Raw genomic sequence first — 16,126 nt, 5'->3', positions numbered from 1 at the left:
ATAAGGTTCAATATCTCTATCCCGCCATAGCCAGCTTCTTGTATAAGAGTAGCATTCAGGCAAGGTTATTGTCATTTGGAGAAACATCTGTGTTACTGTCGTGAGCCAGTAAGCCAGCCAGTCAGCCAGCCATCCAGTCAGCCAACCAGTCAGCCAGCAAGCCCGCCAGCCAGCCAGCCATCCATCCAGTCAGCCAGCCAGCCAGCCAGCCAACCAGTCAGCCAACCAGTCAGCCAGCCAGCCAGCCCGCCAGCCAACCAGTCAGCCAGCCAGCCAGCCCGCCAGCCAACCAGTCAGCCAGTAAGCCAGCCAGCCAGCCAGCCAACCAGTCAGCCAGTGCAGAGGAAAGCATTGTGTTGAGGTAAACACATATCACAGAGCCGGTGGAGGGAGTTGGAGAGAGGTCTATACTGTACAGAAGTGCTGTCTTTGTTCTGTCTGGGCCTGTGCTACAAACCAAATGTATTCTACTGTATGTGACAGCACTAGACCAATAGAACGACAGGGTAACATCAGTAATATAGAACGACAGGGTACAGTTGAAGTCGGAAGTTTACGTACACCTTAGCCAAATACATTTAAACTCAGTTTTTCACAATTCCTGACATTTAATCCTAGTCAAAATTCCCTGTTTTACGTCAGATAGGATCACCACTTTATTTTAAGAATGTGAAATGTCAGAATAATAGTAGAGAGAATGATTTATTTCAGTTTTTATTTCTTTCTTTCACGTTCCCAGTTGGTCAGAAGTTTACATACACTCAATTAGTATTTGGTAGCATTGCCTTTAAAATTGTTTAACTTGGGTCAAACGTTTCGGGTAGCCTTCCACAAGCTTCCCACAATAAGTTGGGTGAATTTTGGCCCATTCCTCCTGACAGAGCTGGTGTAACTGAGTCAGGTTTGTAGGCCTCCTTGCTCGCACATGCTTTTTCATTTCTGCCCACAAAGGTTCTATAGGATTGAGGTCAGGGCTTTTTGATGACCACTCCAATACCTTGACTTTTGTGGTATCGCGTCGAATGCTGATGGGTATTGCTGTCAATCAAAGAATCCACTTAAGCTGTACCGTGTTTTAGAGGCTTTTATTAATATCACGAGGTTACAGCATAAGTTAACAGACCCGCGGAGATCTGGAGAAGCAGTCCCAAATAAATCTCAATGCTTTCTGCCCCTCCGTCGTGTTTCCCCCAGTATATATAACCTCCCAAGATGTGGGTTGCTCCCTCTACTGTCCAATCCCCGTGTCTACACCACACTTCCTGTCTGTTGTATGTGGCGTTACACTAAAAACAGGCCCTCTTGATACCAAAATCAACATTCTTTCAGTTCCACTCAAAAAAACCTTTAACACCATCATAATCTCAATACACTACATATTGTTGCCCTTAAACCATTTTGCCACAACTTTGGAAGTATGCTTGTCCATTTGGAAGACCCATTTGCGACCAAGCTTTAACTTCCTGACTGATGTCTTGAGATGTTGCTTCAACATATCCACATAATTTTCCTTCCTCATGATGCCATCTATTTTGTGAAGTGCACCAGTCCCTCCAGCAGCAAAGCACCCCCACAGCATGATGCTGCCACCCCCGTGCTTCACGGTTGGGATGGTGTTCTTCGGCTTGCAAGCCTTCCCCTTTTTCCTCCAAACATAACGATGGTCATTATGGCCAAACAGTTCTATTTTTGTTTCATCAGACCAGAGGACATTTCTCCAAAAAGTAAGATCTTTGTCCCCATGTGCAGTTTTGGAGAAGTGGCTTCTTCCTTGCTGAGCGGCCTTTCAGGTTATGTCGATATAGGACTCGTTTTACTGTGGATATAGATACTTTTGTACCCGTTTCCTCCAGCATCTTCACAAGGTCCTTTGCTGCTGTTCTGGGTTTGATTTGCACTTTTCGCACCAAAGTACGTTCATCTCTAGGAGACAGAACACTTCTCCTTCCTGAGCGGTATGACGGCTGCGTGGTCCCATGGTGTTTATACTTGCGTACTATTGTTTGTACAGATGAACATGGTACCTTCAGGCATTTGGAAATTGCTCCTAAGGGTGAACCAGACTTGTGGAGGTCCACAATTCTTTTTCTGAGGTCTTGGCTGATTTCTTTTGATTTTCCCATGATGTCAAGCAAAGAGGCACTGAGTTTGAAGGTAGGCCTTGAAATACATCCGCAGGTACACCTCCAATTGACTCAAATGATGTCAATTAGCCTATCAGAAACTTCTAAAGCCATGACATCATTTTCTGGAATTTTCCAAGCTGTTTAAAGGCACAGTCAACTTAGTGTATGTGAACTTCTGACCCTCTGGAATTGTGATACAGTGAATTATAAGTGAAATAATCTGTCTGTAAACAATTGTTGGATAATGACTTATACTTAGGCAGCCTGTTGGCACTTTTGTATTGTGGGATCTTGATCCGTAAGGTTTGTGTTTAAACCCTAGGACTTCACGTATCGTTTGTTGTTTTTGTTCGTGTGTACTCATTAAAAGAATGTACGCTTATCACGCTGCGCCTTGGTCCGCTTCATCATGTGTCAACGATCGTGACAACGCCAGGTGCCCAATACATTTACAGGGTTGAGTAGGTCACTTTCTAAATGTAATCCGTTACAGTTAGTAGTTACCTGTCCAAAATGTAATCAGTAACGTAACGTTTGGATTACTTAAACTAAGTAACGTCATCTTTTTGATTATTTTACCCTTAAGAGGCATTAGAAGAAGACAAAACGGATCCATCAAACACATTTGGTGTGTCATCATAATGGTCTCTGATTGGTGGTCATCATTTGGTGTGTCATCATAGTGGTCTCTGATTGGTGGTCATCATTTGGTGTGTCATCATAGTGGTCTCTGACTTTTTTCACAGCTGAATTGAAAGTCATTGAAAAAACAGAAAATTTGTCAATGTATTTTTTCGCAAACATCCTTTCTGAATGTAAGTATTTTCTTGTAATCAGAATAGATGCTTACATGTAATCAGTCACTCCCCAAACCTGCACCATTAGACCTACAGTGAGGGAAAAAAGTATTTGATCCCCTGCTGATTTTGTACGTTTGCCCACTGACAAAGAAATGATCAGTCTATAATTTTAATGGTAGGTTTATTTGAACAGTGAGAGACAGAATAACAACAACAATATCTAGAAAAACACATGTCAAAAATGTTATAAATTGATTAGCATTTTAATGAGGGAAATAAGTATTTGACCCTCTCTCAATCAGAAAGATTTCTGGCTCCCAGGTGTCTTTTATACAGGTAATGAGCTGAGATTAGGAGCACACTCTTAAAGGGAGTGCTCCTAATCTCAGTTTGTTACCTGTATAAAAGACACCTGTCCACAGAAGCAATCAATCAATCAGATTCCAAACTCTCCACCATGGCCAAGACCAAAGAGCTCTCCAAGGATGTCAGGGACAAGATTGTAGACCTACACAAGGCTGGAATGGGCTACATTTTACATTTACATTTTAGTCATTTAGCAGACGCTCTTATCCAGAGCGACTTACAGTTAGTGAGTGCAGACATTATTTTATTTGTATATACTGGCCCCCCGTGGGAATCGAACCCACAACCCTGGCGTTGCAAACGCCATGCTCTACCAACTGAGCTACATCCCTGCCGGCCATTCCCTCCCCTACCCTGGACGACGCTGGGCCAATTGTGCGCCGCCCTATGGGTCTCCCGGTCACGGCCGGCTACGACAGAGCCTGGATTCGAACCAGGATCTAGTGGCACAGCTAGCACTGCAATGCAGTGCCTTAGACCACTGCGCCACTCGGGAGAACGAGACCATCGCCAAGCAGCTTGGTGAGAAGGTAACAACAATTGGTGCGATTATTCGCAAATGGAAGAAACACAAAATAACTGTCAATCTCCCTTGGCCTGGGGCTCCATGCAAGATCTCACCTCGTGGAGTTGCAATGATCATGAGAACGGTGAGGAATCAGCCCAGAACTACACGGGAGGATCTTGTCAATGATCTCAAGGCAGCTGGGACCATAGTCACCAAGAAAACAATTGGTAACACACTACGCCGTGAACGACTGAAATCCTGCAGCGCCCGCAAGGTCCCCCTGCTCAAGAAAGCACATATACAGGCCCGTCTGAAGTTTGCCAATGAACATATGAATGATTCAGAGGAGAACTGGGTGAAAGTGTTGTGGTCAGATGAGACCAAAATCGAGCTCTTTGGCATCAACTCAACTCGCCGTGTTTGGAGGAGGAGGAATGCTGCCTATGACCCCAAGAACACCATCCCCACCGTGAAACATGGAGGTGGAAACATTATGCTTTGGGGGTGTTTTTCTGCTAAGGGGACAGGACAACTTCACCGCATCAAAGGGGCGATGGACGGGGCCATGTACCGTCAAATCTTGGGTGAGAACCTCCTTCCCTCAGCCAGGGCATTGAAAATGGGTCGTGGATGGGTATTCCAGCATGACAATGACCCAAAACACACGGCCAAGGCAACAAAGGAGTGGCTCAAGAAGAAGCACATTAAGGTCCTGGAGTGGCCTAGCCAGTCTCCAGACCTTAATCCCATAGAAAATCTGTGGAGGGAGCTGAAGGTTCGAGTTGCCAAACGTCAGCCTCGAAACCTTAATGACTTGGAGAAGATCTGCAAAGTGGAGTGGAAAAAAATCCCTCCTGAGATGTGTGCAAACCTGGTGGCCAACTACAAGAAACGTCTGACCTCTGTGATTGCCAACAAGGGTTTTGCCACCAAGTACTAAATCATGTTTTGCAGAGGGGTCAAATACTTATTTCCCTCATTAAAATGCAAATCAATTCATAACATTTTTGACATGTGTTTTTCTGGATTTTTTTGTTGTTATTCTGTCTCTCACTGTTCAAATAAACCTACCATTAAAATTATAGACTGATCATGTCTTTGTCAGTGGGCAAACATACAAAATCAGCAGGGGATGAAATACTTTTTTCCCTCACTGTATGTGTTGAAGGGTAAGCCATTTCTGAGGGAAACTGTCAAGATAATGTGTGCTCTCTATTAGTTGGCTAATCCCCAACCAGGTTTGACTGTGCTCATTAATTATGTCTGATGCATTGACCAGGCTGCAAGAGCACAGCCACAATATAAGAACGAATAGCCCACTCTAGACCTAGACTAGCAAGTAGGCCAGCTCCTCTTTATCAACATTAAAGATTGCTTTTCAGTTGTCTACAGACATGTTTCATTTTATGGGCTACATAGGTTTGAACAGTGACCATTATACTAAAATGTTTAAACCAATACCGTATTTGATAGGCGTACATGTGAAGCGTGTCATGATTCTAGATTATCATCTAAAACTTGTCATGATTCTAGATTATCATCTAAAGCTTGCCATGATTCTAGATTATCATCTGAAGATTGTCATGATTCTAGATTATCATCTGAAGTGTGTCATGATTCTAGATTATGAAAATAATCATATTCAAATTATGATTATTTAATGTTCTTAGAACATCATTGTAAATTCACAGAAATGACACTTCTCTTACTTGGACAGATGTAGGTTTCAAATTCAAACACAGGTATTATTGAATTCACTCTACTGCAACAATCAATGCACGTATAATGAACATCACGTTCAACAAAGCAGTTTGTTGCCAATGATAGATAGAGCCTACATGGATTTTCTTTCCTTCCATACATGCAGGCCTCTGGGGCAAAATAATGATGTTGACAGTTCTATGCGTCTGTGGATATTGCGTTGGAAAATACGGTAGCAGCCTATGATCACGATAGGTCCTATAGGGCAGGGTTTACTATGGCTTCTGTTGATAATCCACAGTCATCATCATGTGAGAATAAACAATTGCAATGATAATTTAAACGATGGATTCATTCGTAATATTGTATCAGTCAATGTTTCAACAACCAAATGCAACAAATTGAAGAGTAGACTACATCGACCGCGTTTCCAATCATGCGACACTGAAATAGCGGCGCAGAACTGCCATAATTAAAACAATACTTACCGAATATAAGCGTGCGAAGCAGGTCTGCCATAACTGCAGCATAAACACTTGCAGAAATGTTTAAATTGAGATGTTTGATTGTTGTTTTTCAGCTGTAGTAGCGCACAGGGGGAAGGCACGTCATCGCAAATAGTCTGGCTGGTTAGGACGCGAGGACCGCTAGGCGTGATAGACGGCTGAACTTGGATGCGCTGGTTCACGATTATCTGCAATTGAGCTGTGGCTGCGTGGAGACAAGTTTGCTGTGACAGACGCTGCTACCACAGAGTTTCTAAACCCAGAGGCGCAACATCGCGAGACTTCCGGGAACGCTTGTAAAGCAGACCATGCAGACCAGGCCTGGGTTTGGGAAGTCAATGGGAGAGTTGGCATAATACGCATCTGTCATACAAGCTAGGTTTCCATCCAATTGGCGACAGATTTTGATGCGAATATTAAAAAATCTGCATAAAGAAAATATGTGCATTTTCCCACCAGTGGTGTGTTTACACCAAACTGACTTGTACTTTTTCGCTTAAGTTTTCATGTACCGAATACAAATCTAAAGTTCAATGTGTTTCCATCACATTTTTTTTTTTTTTTCATACATAGCAAATGTGCCTACATGGTCTTGGCATGTGTCATCAACCACCCGAGCCACTGCCTGTTCACCACGCTTTCATCCAGAAGGCGAGGTCAGTACAGGTGCATCAAAGCTGGGACCTACATAATGAAAAACAGCTTCTATCTCAAGGCCATCAGACTGTTAAATGGCCATCACTAGCACATTAGAGGCTGCTGCTGCCTATTGAAATCACTGGCCACTTTAAGAAATGGAACACTAGTCACTTTAATAATGTTTACATATCTTGCACTACTCATCTCATCTGTATATACCGTTTTTTATAATATTCTACTGTATCTTAGTCCATGCCGCTCTGTCATTGCTAGTCCATATATTTATGTATTCTTAAATTCCATTCCTTACTTGGATTTGTGTGTATTGGGTATATGTTGTGAAATTGTTAGATATTACCTGTTAGATATTACTGCACTGTCGGAGCTAGAAGCACAAGCATTTCGCTACACCCGCAATAACATCTGCTAAACACGTGTATGTGACAAATATAATTTGATTTGATTTGTACTCTAGCCAACAGCTAGCAAACACAGTGGGTGTAGGCCAGAACATCTAGAAAACACAGTGGGTGTAGGCCAGAACATCTAGCAAATACAGTGGGTGTAGGCCAGGGGCGGACTGGGACAAGAATTCGGCCCTGGCATTTTACCCACACCAGCCCACATCACTGCGCCCTTGGTGTCAGTGGTGCCACTAACGTTTACTGTTGGTGGCACCAGCCCATGATTCGGTCGGAACCAAATCATGAGTAATCCTCTTATAAATTAATTCATAAGGATTTATTAAAAAGTATAATAAATAGACTACTGAGGTATTCAATAAATAAGTTGTTTCATCTAACAAGTCCAAGCAGGAATGCATGATTCAATATATTTTGATGTGCAACCTAATCCAGTGATTGTCATGAATTTTGGGTTGACAATTAGACTATAGTTGCTATATTTTACTGTCGAAATAGGATTCCAGAATTTCCAGAATATATATATTTTTTCAATAGAGATTAATTACATACATCTTTATGTGCACCAACTAATATCATGGGCTAATTCATGTGGGGTTCAACACCTGAGGAAGTGGAAACTCAAAACACATGAACTATATCACTAACTCTAAATATAATGCCCATTGCTAGTAGCCATGTATTCATCCAACAGTACATTTGTCCTAAACAAACGTTGCAGTTATAGGCTACTACCATTGAGACCTATAGGCCATCACAATGGCCGGTGTGCGAAATGCGTGCGCACCGATCCATATCTGAAAGCCATATCAAATATCTTGGTTGTAAAATAGCTGCTATTGAGCTGAATATTGAGAGTTGAGAAATAAAAATGATACCTACGGAAAGATGAAACCCTCCACTCTTCGACAGGGACAAGGGTACGAAGCTTTCAAACCTGTGTTTTTCCCACAACTGCATTTTGAAAGGTTGTACTATCAGAACAAGTTTTTCTCTTAAGCACAAGCGGGAGAGGAGAGTGGCTCGCTCTTCACAAACAGCAAGCCCCAGCGAGGGCACAGGGGCAGGGCACACACTTTCATTACAGGAATAATGATTATAATACTGTTTGACCCAATTATGTTTTTAGCCGCCCAAAAAATAGTGTGTGAGGTGACAATGTAGAATGTGCTTGTAGTATCTGAACTTCTTTCATATTGTGGGTTGCTCTGCTTTGCTGAAACATCTGGAAAGTGTTACCATAGGGGCCCCCTAAAACAGAGGACATTCGGCTATGTGGAGGCCGGGAATTGGTCTATTCAAATCACGCCATCTTATGTTACATGAAGCATAGGATATATATATATATATATCATGTTTTAACAAAAGAAGGGAGAGTGATCATATTTGGGATTGGTTTCGTTGCTCTCCAGATTCTGCAGAGTCTGTAAGTTGATGCTGAAATCTTTTGATATAATAAACCTTTATAATCAAAGTACAGTGTCAGCGGATTTCCTTATCAACACATCATCGCAGCATCGCTGTTCGGACACCACATGCTCTTTCTACGTTTATAGGCCCCCTTTCTGTTTTTTAAGATCCATGATCTTGGCTCTCTAACCGACGACAGAGTCGGAGCAGGTCTCTTTGCTGATGCCGCGTTTTTAACTTTGAATGTGAGTTTGCGTGACCTCAGCCTATAAGAGAACCGGGCCGTTCCATCTCGGTAGAAGGGCCGGCCGTTGCCCCCTGATCAGCCAAAGGCTCATTATAGAGGAGTATAACAGAGAAATTGCACCAAAATCTTTAAGAAAAATACATTGCTAATCATCTGTAGCCTGATAAATTGCATACTTTCTCAAGTCGTAGTGGGAGCACCACACACCATATCATCGTGTGACTCCAAGTTTACTTTGTTTTGATGGTTATTATATCAATATTTGGGCATAAATCCACCGTCATTTATTTTGCTTAATACATTTTACCGACACAAAAAGATCCTACCATGTCGAATAAACAAATTATCTGTCTGCATTTATAAAATTGTACCGAAACGTCCTGTTTCCATCACAGCTGTTATGATTTTTTTTTATATGGTATGACTTTACTCGCACAAAAACTGTGGATGTAAACGTGGTTACAGAATGTCAACAGTGGCACTTCAGAGGGCAACCCTCGGCTCTGATTTAAATGCAGACAGTAGCTAGGTTTCCATCCAATTGGCGACAGATGTTCATGGGAATATTCATAAAAACAATAAGCGCATTTTCCCACCAGGGATGTGTTTCCATCAAATTGACTTGTTGTGGATAAACGTCTGTGTGTGATGAAGTACACTGATCAAAAAAATAAAGGGAACACTTAAACAACACATCCTAGATCTGAAAGAATGAAATAATCTTATTAAATACTTTTTTCTTTACATAGTTGAATGTGCTGACAACAAAATCACACAAATATTATCAATGGAAATCAAATTTATCAACCCATGGAGGTCTGGATTTGGAGTCACCCTCAAAATTAAAGTGAAAAACCACACTACATGCTGATCCAACTTTGATGTAATGTCCTTAAAACAAGTCAAAATGAGGCTCAGTAGTGTGTGGCCTCCACGTGCCTGTATGACCTCCCTACAACGCCTGGGCATGCTCCTGATGAGGTGGCGGATGGTCTCCTGAGGGATATCCTCCCAGACCTGGACTAAAGCATCCGCCAACTCCTGGACAGTCTGTGGTGCAACGTGGCGTTGGTGGATGGAGCGAGACATGATGTCCCAGATGTGCTCAATTGGATTCAGGTCTGGGGAATGGGCGGGCCAGTCCATAGCATCAATGCCTTCCTCTTGCAGGAACTGCTGACACACTCCAGCCACATGAGGTCTAGCATTGTCTTGCATTAGGAGGAACCCAGGGACAACCGCACCAGCATATGGTCTCACAAGGGGTCTGAGGATCTCATCTCGGTACCTAATGGCAGTCAGGCTACCTCTGGCGAGCACATGGAGGGCTGTGCGGCCCCCCAAAGAAATGCCACTCCACTCCATGACTGACCCACCGCCAAACCGGTCATGCTGGAGGATGTTGTAGGCAGCAGAACGTTCTCCACGGCGTCTCCAGACTCTGTCACGTCTGTCACATGTGCTCAGTGTGAACCTGCTTTCATCTGTGAAGAGCACAGGGCGCCAGTGGCGAATTTGCTAATCTTGGTGTTCTCTGGCAAATGTCAAACGTCCTGCACGGTGTTGGGCTGTAAGCACAACCCCCACCTGTGGACGTCGAGCCCTCATACCACTCATGGAGTCTGTTTCTGACCGTTTGAGCAGACACATGCACATTTGTGGCATGCTGGAGGTCATTTTGCAGGGCTCTGGCAGTGCTCCTCTTGCTCCTCCTTGCACAAAGGCGGAGGTAGTGGCCCTGCTGCTGGGTTGTTGCCCTCCTACGGCCTCCTCCACGTCTCCTGATGTACTGGCCTGTCTCCTGGTAGCGCCTCCATGCTCTGGACACTACGCTGACAGACACAGCAAACCTTCTTGCCACAGCTCGCATTGATGTGCCATCCTGGATGAGCTGCACTACCTGAGCCACTTGTGTGGGTTGTAGACTCCATCTCATGCACCACTAGAGTGAAAGCACCACCAGCATTCAAAAGTGACCAAAACATCAGCCAGGAAGCATAGGAACTGAGAAGTGGTCTGTGGTCACCACCTGCAGAACCACTTCTTTATTGGGGGTGTCTTGCTAATTGCCTATAATTTCCACCTGTTGTCTATTCCATTTGCACAACAGCATGTGAAATTTATTGTCAATCAGTGTTGCTTCCTAAGTGGACAGTTTGATTTCACAGAATTGTGATTGACTTGGAGTTACATTGTGTTGTTTAAGTGTTCCCTTTATTTTTTTGAGCAGTGTAGTTCACATAAAAAATATGTTCCTACTCTGAGGTGAGTTCAGTTCGCTTGAACGTTTGCTACATTGCGGAACGGGTTGTGCTGAACGACACGTTTACCCAAAACGTTCTTGTACATTCTTTAACAGACTTTGAGGTACGTTTGCTCCCATTTGGTGGGTGTGGCTTGAAGCAATGAGTGATGTATTTAAAGGGTAGTGGCCACACTGACAGCGTTCCCCAACCAAACCCCTCCCAGTTTTTCAACTGGTCGTTCAGTGCAGCACCGTTTCCGTTCAATTGAACGTTCCAGAACATGAACATTTACTGAACGCAGCCCTGGTCTTGGCACGTGCCGTTGTAGTCAACTGTGCTGATAGGCTAGTCTACATGAGATTATAGAGCCCCACAGTGGAGGTGTCATAATACCCATGAAACGTAGCGGTCAAACAGGAACTGGTTCCTATTTGCCATATCTTCAATTTAAGCCTACTAGAAAGTGTGTGCCCTCAGGCCTGGAGGGAAGCAAAACTCATTCCGCTACCCAAGAATAGTAAAGCCCCCATTACTGTCTCAAATAGCAGTCTGATTGTTACCAACCCTTAGTAAACCTCTGGAAAAAATGGTGTTTGACCAGATACAAAGCTATTCTACAGTAAACAAATTGACAACAGACTTTCAGCACGCTTATAGGGAAGGACATCAAATCAAAATCAAATAAAATCAAATGTTATTTGTCACATACACGTGTTTAGCAGATGTTATTGCGGGTGTAGTGAAATGCTTGTGCTTCTATCTCCGACAGTGCAGTAATATCTAACAAGTAATATCTAACAATTTCACAATATGTACCTAATACACACAAAACTAGTGAGGAATGGAATTTAAGAAAATATACATATATGGACAAGCAATGACAGAGCAGCATGGACTAAGATACAGTAGAATATTATAGAATAGAATGCAGTATATACATATGAGATGAGAAGTGCAAGATATGTAAACATTATTAAAGTGACTGTGAACATTATTAAAGTGACTAGTGTTCCATTTCTTAAAGTGGCCAGTGATTTCAAAAGGAGCAGCAGCCTCTAATGTGCTAGTGATGGCTATTTAACAGTCTGAAGGCCTTTCATTCTCTCGGTCCCAGCTTTGATGCACCTGTACTGACCTCGCCTTCTGGATGATAGCGGGGTGAACAGGCAGTGGCTCGTGTGGTTGATGTCCTTGATTATCTTTTTGTCCTTCCTTTGACATCGGGTGCTGTATGTGTTTTGGAGGGTGGGTAGTTTGCCCTCGATAATGCAGACCGCACCACCCTCTGGAGAGCCCTGCGGTTGCGGGCGGTGCAGTTGCCGTACCAGGAGGTGATACAGCCCGTGAGGATGCTCTCAGTTGTGCATCTGTAAAGGTTTGTGATGGTTTTAGGTGTCAAGATGAATTTCTTCACCCTCCTGAGGTTGAAGAGGCTCTGTTGCGCCTTCTTCACCACACTGTCTGCATGGGTGGACAATTTCAGTTTGTCGTTGATGTGTACGCCAAGGAACTTGAAGCTTTCCACCTTCTCCACTGAGGTCCCGTCGATGTGGATAGGGGGTGCACCCTCTGCTGTTTCCTGAAGTGCACAATCATCTCCTTTGTTTTGTTGACGTTGAGTGAGGTTATTTTCCTGGCACCACACTCCCAGAGCCCTCACCTCCTCCCTGTAGGCGGTCTCGTCATTGTTGGTAATCAAGCCTACTACTGTTGTGTCGTCTGCAAACTTGATGATTGAGTTGGAGGCGTGCTTGGCCACGCAGTCATGGGTGAACAGGGAGTACAGGAGGAGCCTGAGCACGCACCCTTGTGGGGCTCAGTGTTGAGGATCAGCGAAGTGGAGATGTTGTTTCCTAACTTCACCATCTGGGGGCAGCTCGTCAGGAAGTCCAGGACCCAGTTGCACAGGGTGGGGTTCAGACCCAGGGCCTCGAGCTTAATGATGAGCTTGGAGGGTACTATGGTGTTGAATGCTGAGCTATAGTCAATGAACAGCATTCTTACATAGGTATTCCTCTTGTCCAGATGGGATAGGGCAGTGTGCAGTGTGATGGCGATTGCATCGTCTGTGGATCTACTGGGGCGGTGCAAATTGAAGTGGGTCTAGGGTGACAAGTAAGGTAGAGGTGATATGATCCTTAACTAGCCTCTCAAAGCACTTCATGATGACAGAGGTGAGTGCTACGGGGCAATAGTCATTTAGTTCAGTTACCTTTGCTTTCTTGGGTACAGGAACAATGGTGGCCATCTTGAAGCATGTGGGAACAGCAGACTGGGAAAGGGAGAGATTGAATATGTCCATGAACACACCAGCCAGCTGGGCCCGTATCCTTAAAGATTCTGAGAATCCTCTCAGAGAGCTCCTAACTTAACCTAAAAATTCCTTGCCAGGAGTTTTAGCTTAGAAGTGATTCCAGAACATTTTCAGTGAACTCTGAGCCAGGAATGGATGAAAAATCCTATCTTAGTGAGGAGGTGTGGTTGACCCCGTTGCTAGGTATGAGTCATCATTTCAAAAGCCGTGATTGGTTGATCCTACAAGTTTGATGAAAATGAACTTTTGGTGATAATGAGCAAAGGATGTACCCTCAAATCAATAAACATAATTATACACTCTAATCTTATGCAGACTATAATTGTAAATAATATTTCACATTCAAGAAAATATCTGGAAAATGAATAGTAAGCTGTAGGGGTTATAGCCTAACATTAGAATCTAAAATATGTGAAAACTTAAGCTCATTACACCCTGTTCAAATAATGATTTGTGTCTCATTTGCTCATATTAATATCCTAGCTGGCATATTTTGTACTTTCACTTCCATATGGACCCCATTGAAAACAAGATGGCCTATCTCAAGGGGCTGTCCTTAATGAAGTAGAAATTGCAACGTTACAACTCAGTGTGAACTTAACGAGGGTAACACAGCTCAGCTTTTAACAATGTCTGTGATTGCTGGCTGGTCTATTTATGAAGGCTTGTTAACAAATATCCTACAAACACAGAAAATGGAGAAAAAAAGGAATCGCAAGCCGAACTGGACTGAGGAGCAAGGTTTGTTGCTGGCCCAGTTGGTGAACGAACATAAAGGTATGTTACGAGGAAAATTTGGCCCAACTGTCACTAGCCAAGGCAAGAGGCGCGCCTGGGACACAATATCCCAAACAATCAATGCCTCTTTTCCACTGGTGGTGCGGACAGGCGACGATTGTGAGAAAAGGTGGTATGTGCTGCAGTCCAAGGCAAAAGATGAGATTGCAGCACACAAGCGGGAATCCTCACTCACAGGTGAGCAAAATACTATGGCCTACCACATAATCTGGCAATTTGCTCCTGCTGGCAAAGTTAATTTACATGCCTAAGTACTGTGTTCATTGACTGTTTCTTTCTAGGGGGTGGACCACCTGCAAAGCGGCTGTCCCAGGTGGCCGACACTGTCTTTCAAGTCCTGGGACACTCTGAGGTCAGTGTCACCGGGCTGCCAACAGGCATTGACACGTCAATGATGCAGGCCCTTGAAATGCAGCAAAGGTAGGACACAGGGTTATTCATATCAACAGTGTTTATTCATTGCAGAAGCCATTTCATGTGTTATCCATGCTCATTGTATTAAATTAATTTAATCAAAACAATAATTAAACTAGGCCTATGTATTTCTGTAGCATGGAGCCATCACAAGAACCGGGCCCATCAAGTTTGCCGCCTGAACCATCTGCAGCTGCTACTCAGGATAGCCCGGCGGATCAAACACCATTCCCATCCGCAGCACCTGCTCCGTCAGCATCCCTGCAGGAGAGAAGATTGCAACTCACAATTGATGTGTTTGAACAACAAAAAAAAGTCCTTTCCCTTCAGGAGGAGTACTACCGCCTTAAAATTGAACACCTAAAAAATAAACCATTTAGAGATTGTGTTCTGTGTCTTGCATTTAACAGTTGCAGGTGATGTGCAGTAAAACTGTGGTAGTTCTTAATACCATCACAAGTTCTCAAATGACATGGGGCTACAGCTTGCCTGAAATGTAAATTTGTGAAGTTTGCCCTGTAAGGCAGTCCACTCTGGGCTAGGTTCCCCTGTGGAATGTGAATATCTTCTTCACCACCATCCTCATCGTTGTCTCCATCCTCATCGCCATCCTCCAGAGGTTCTGCAATCTGTCTAACCTTGCAAATATTGTGTAATATTGCACAGGCTATGATGAGTTTGCTGACTTTTTCAGGCCTCAGCCGCACCTCTCCGTGGAGAACATGAAAGCGCCTCTTAAGCTGGCCTATGCCACGCTCCACCACCGCTCTTGTTGTCTTGTGGGCCCTACAATAGAATACAGACCTTTAATTATTTGATGGAAATATTGCACTACTTGGATGCTCTAACATATTGCTTGCATTTCATTTCCATGATTTTTGTATTGTTTGGCTTACCTGTTATAGTTTAGTTGGGGCCCTTGGCGTGGCTGGAGGTAAGGTGTAAGGAGCCATGGTTTGCATGGGTAGCCACTGTCCCCTAACAAGTGGCAATTAGCTGGCACATAGCGTCTCTCAAAAAGCTGTCTGATGCCACTCTCGGAGAGCATTCTCGCATCATGTGTGGAGCCTGGCCATTTAGCCACAATGTCCAAAATCTTCCAGGCCGCATTGAACACTATTTGCACATTGATGCTGTGGAAATTCTTCCTGTTAACAAAGACAGCCTCGTCCTCTGATGGCGCAATTATTCTCACATGTGTTCCATCAATTACACCCACAACGCCAGGGAATCCTGCAATGTCCATAAATGCCCTTTTATGTGTGTGTAAAGTGCGGGCATCCAGCGGGAATGAAACAAATTGTGTCACAATATTAGGTTGTGACAAAGCTGTCAGTGTTTGGGTGATGACTCTGCTGACGGAGGATTGGGACAGACCCAAGTCATCACTGCTGCATTGTTGCATTTTCCCTGTTGCCAAATACCTCAGGGTTGTGATTACTTTCTTCTCCGGTGTAATAGCGTTGTGGCGTCGAGTTGGTGAAGTAATTGCATCTCTAAGGAGATCCACCACAAACATGATTCCTGCACGATCCAATCTGTAGCGTCTCAATAATTCCCTGTCATCCAGTGTTTGCAGGACATCTCTCCTGCCTCCTCTGTTGGCCATTTTGTGCAGCTGCTTAGGGT

The 16,126-nt window shown here is 43.8% G+C and overlaps 1 protein-coding gene and 1 long non-coding RNA gene across 3 annotated transcripts in view; one reads left to right on the top strand and one right to left on the bottom strand.

Annotated features, from left to right (window-relative positions):
- LOC311134102 (uncharacterized protein) overlaps nucleotides 1-6,067 on the bottom strand; it is a gene marked incomplete at its 3' end in the record, with an annotated part of 39,934 nt that extends 33,867 nt beyond the window's left edge. Inside the window, exon 1 of the mRNA XM_084167689.1 lies at nucleotides 5,990-6,067. Within this exon, the coding sequence (XP_084023815.1) occupies nucleotides 5,990-6,020 (31 nt within the window). The 5' untranslated portion in view covers nucleotides 6,021-6,067. The remainder of the gene's footprint in view (nucleotides 1-5,989) is intronic.
- A 7,767-nt stretch (nucleotides 6,068-13,834) lies between these two features.
- LOC311133325 lies at nucleotides 13,835-14,885 on the top strand. Of its 2 annotated transcripts, none has more exons than XR_014613576.1 (2): nucleotides 13,835-14,503; nucleotides 14,635-14,885. It is a non-coding gene; the product is annotated as an uncharacterized lncRNA (long non-coding RNA). The 2 variants fall into 2 exon arrangements; XR_014613577.1 differs by having other exon boundaries at nucleotides 14,617-14,885.
- The last annotated feature ends 1,241 nt before the right edge of the window (nucleotides 14,886-16,126 follow it).

This window comes from Coregonus lavaretus (assembly GCF_964263955.1).
Source record: "Coregonus lavaretus genome assembly, chromosome: 8".
Taxonomy (NCBI): domain Eukaryota; kingdom Metazoa; phylum Chordata; class Actinopteri; order Salmoniformes; family Salmonidae; genus Coregonus; species Coregonus lavaretus.
The sequence above is the reverse complement of the archived record's forward strand: the minus strand, read 5'-3'. Positions and strand labels throughout refer to the sequence as shown.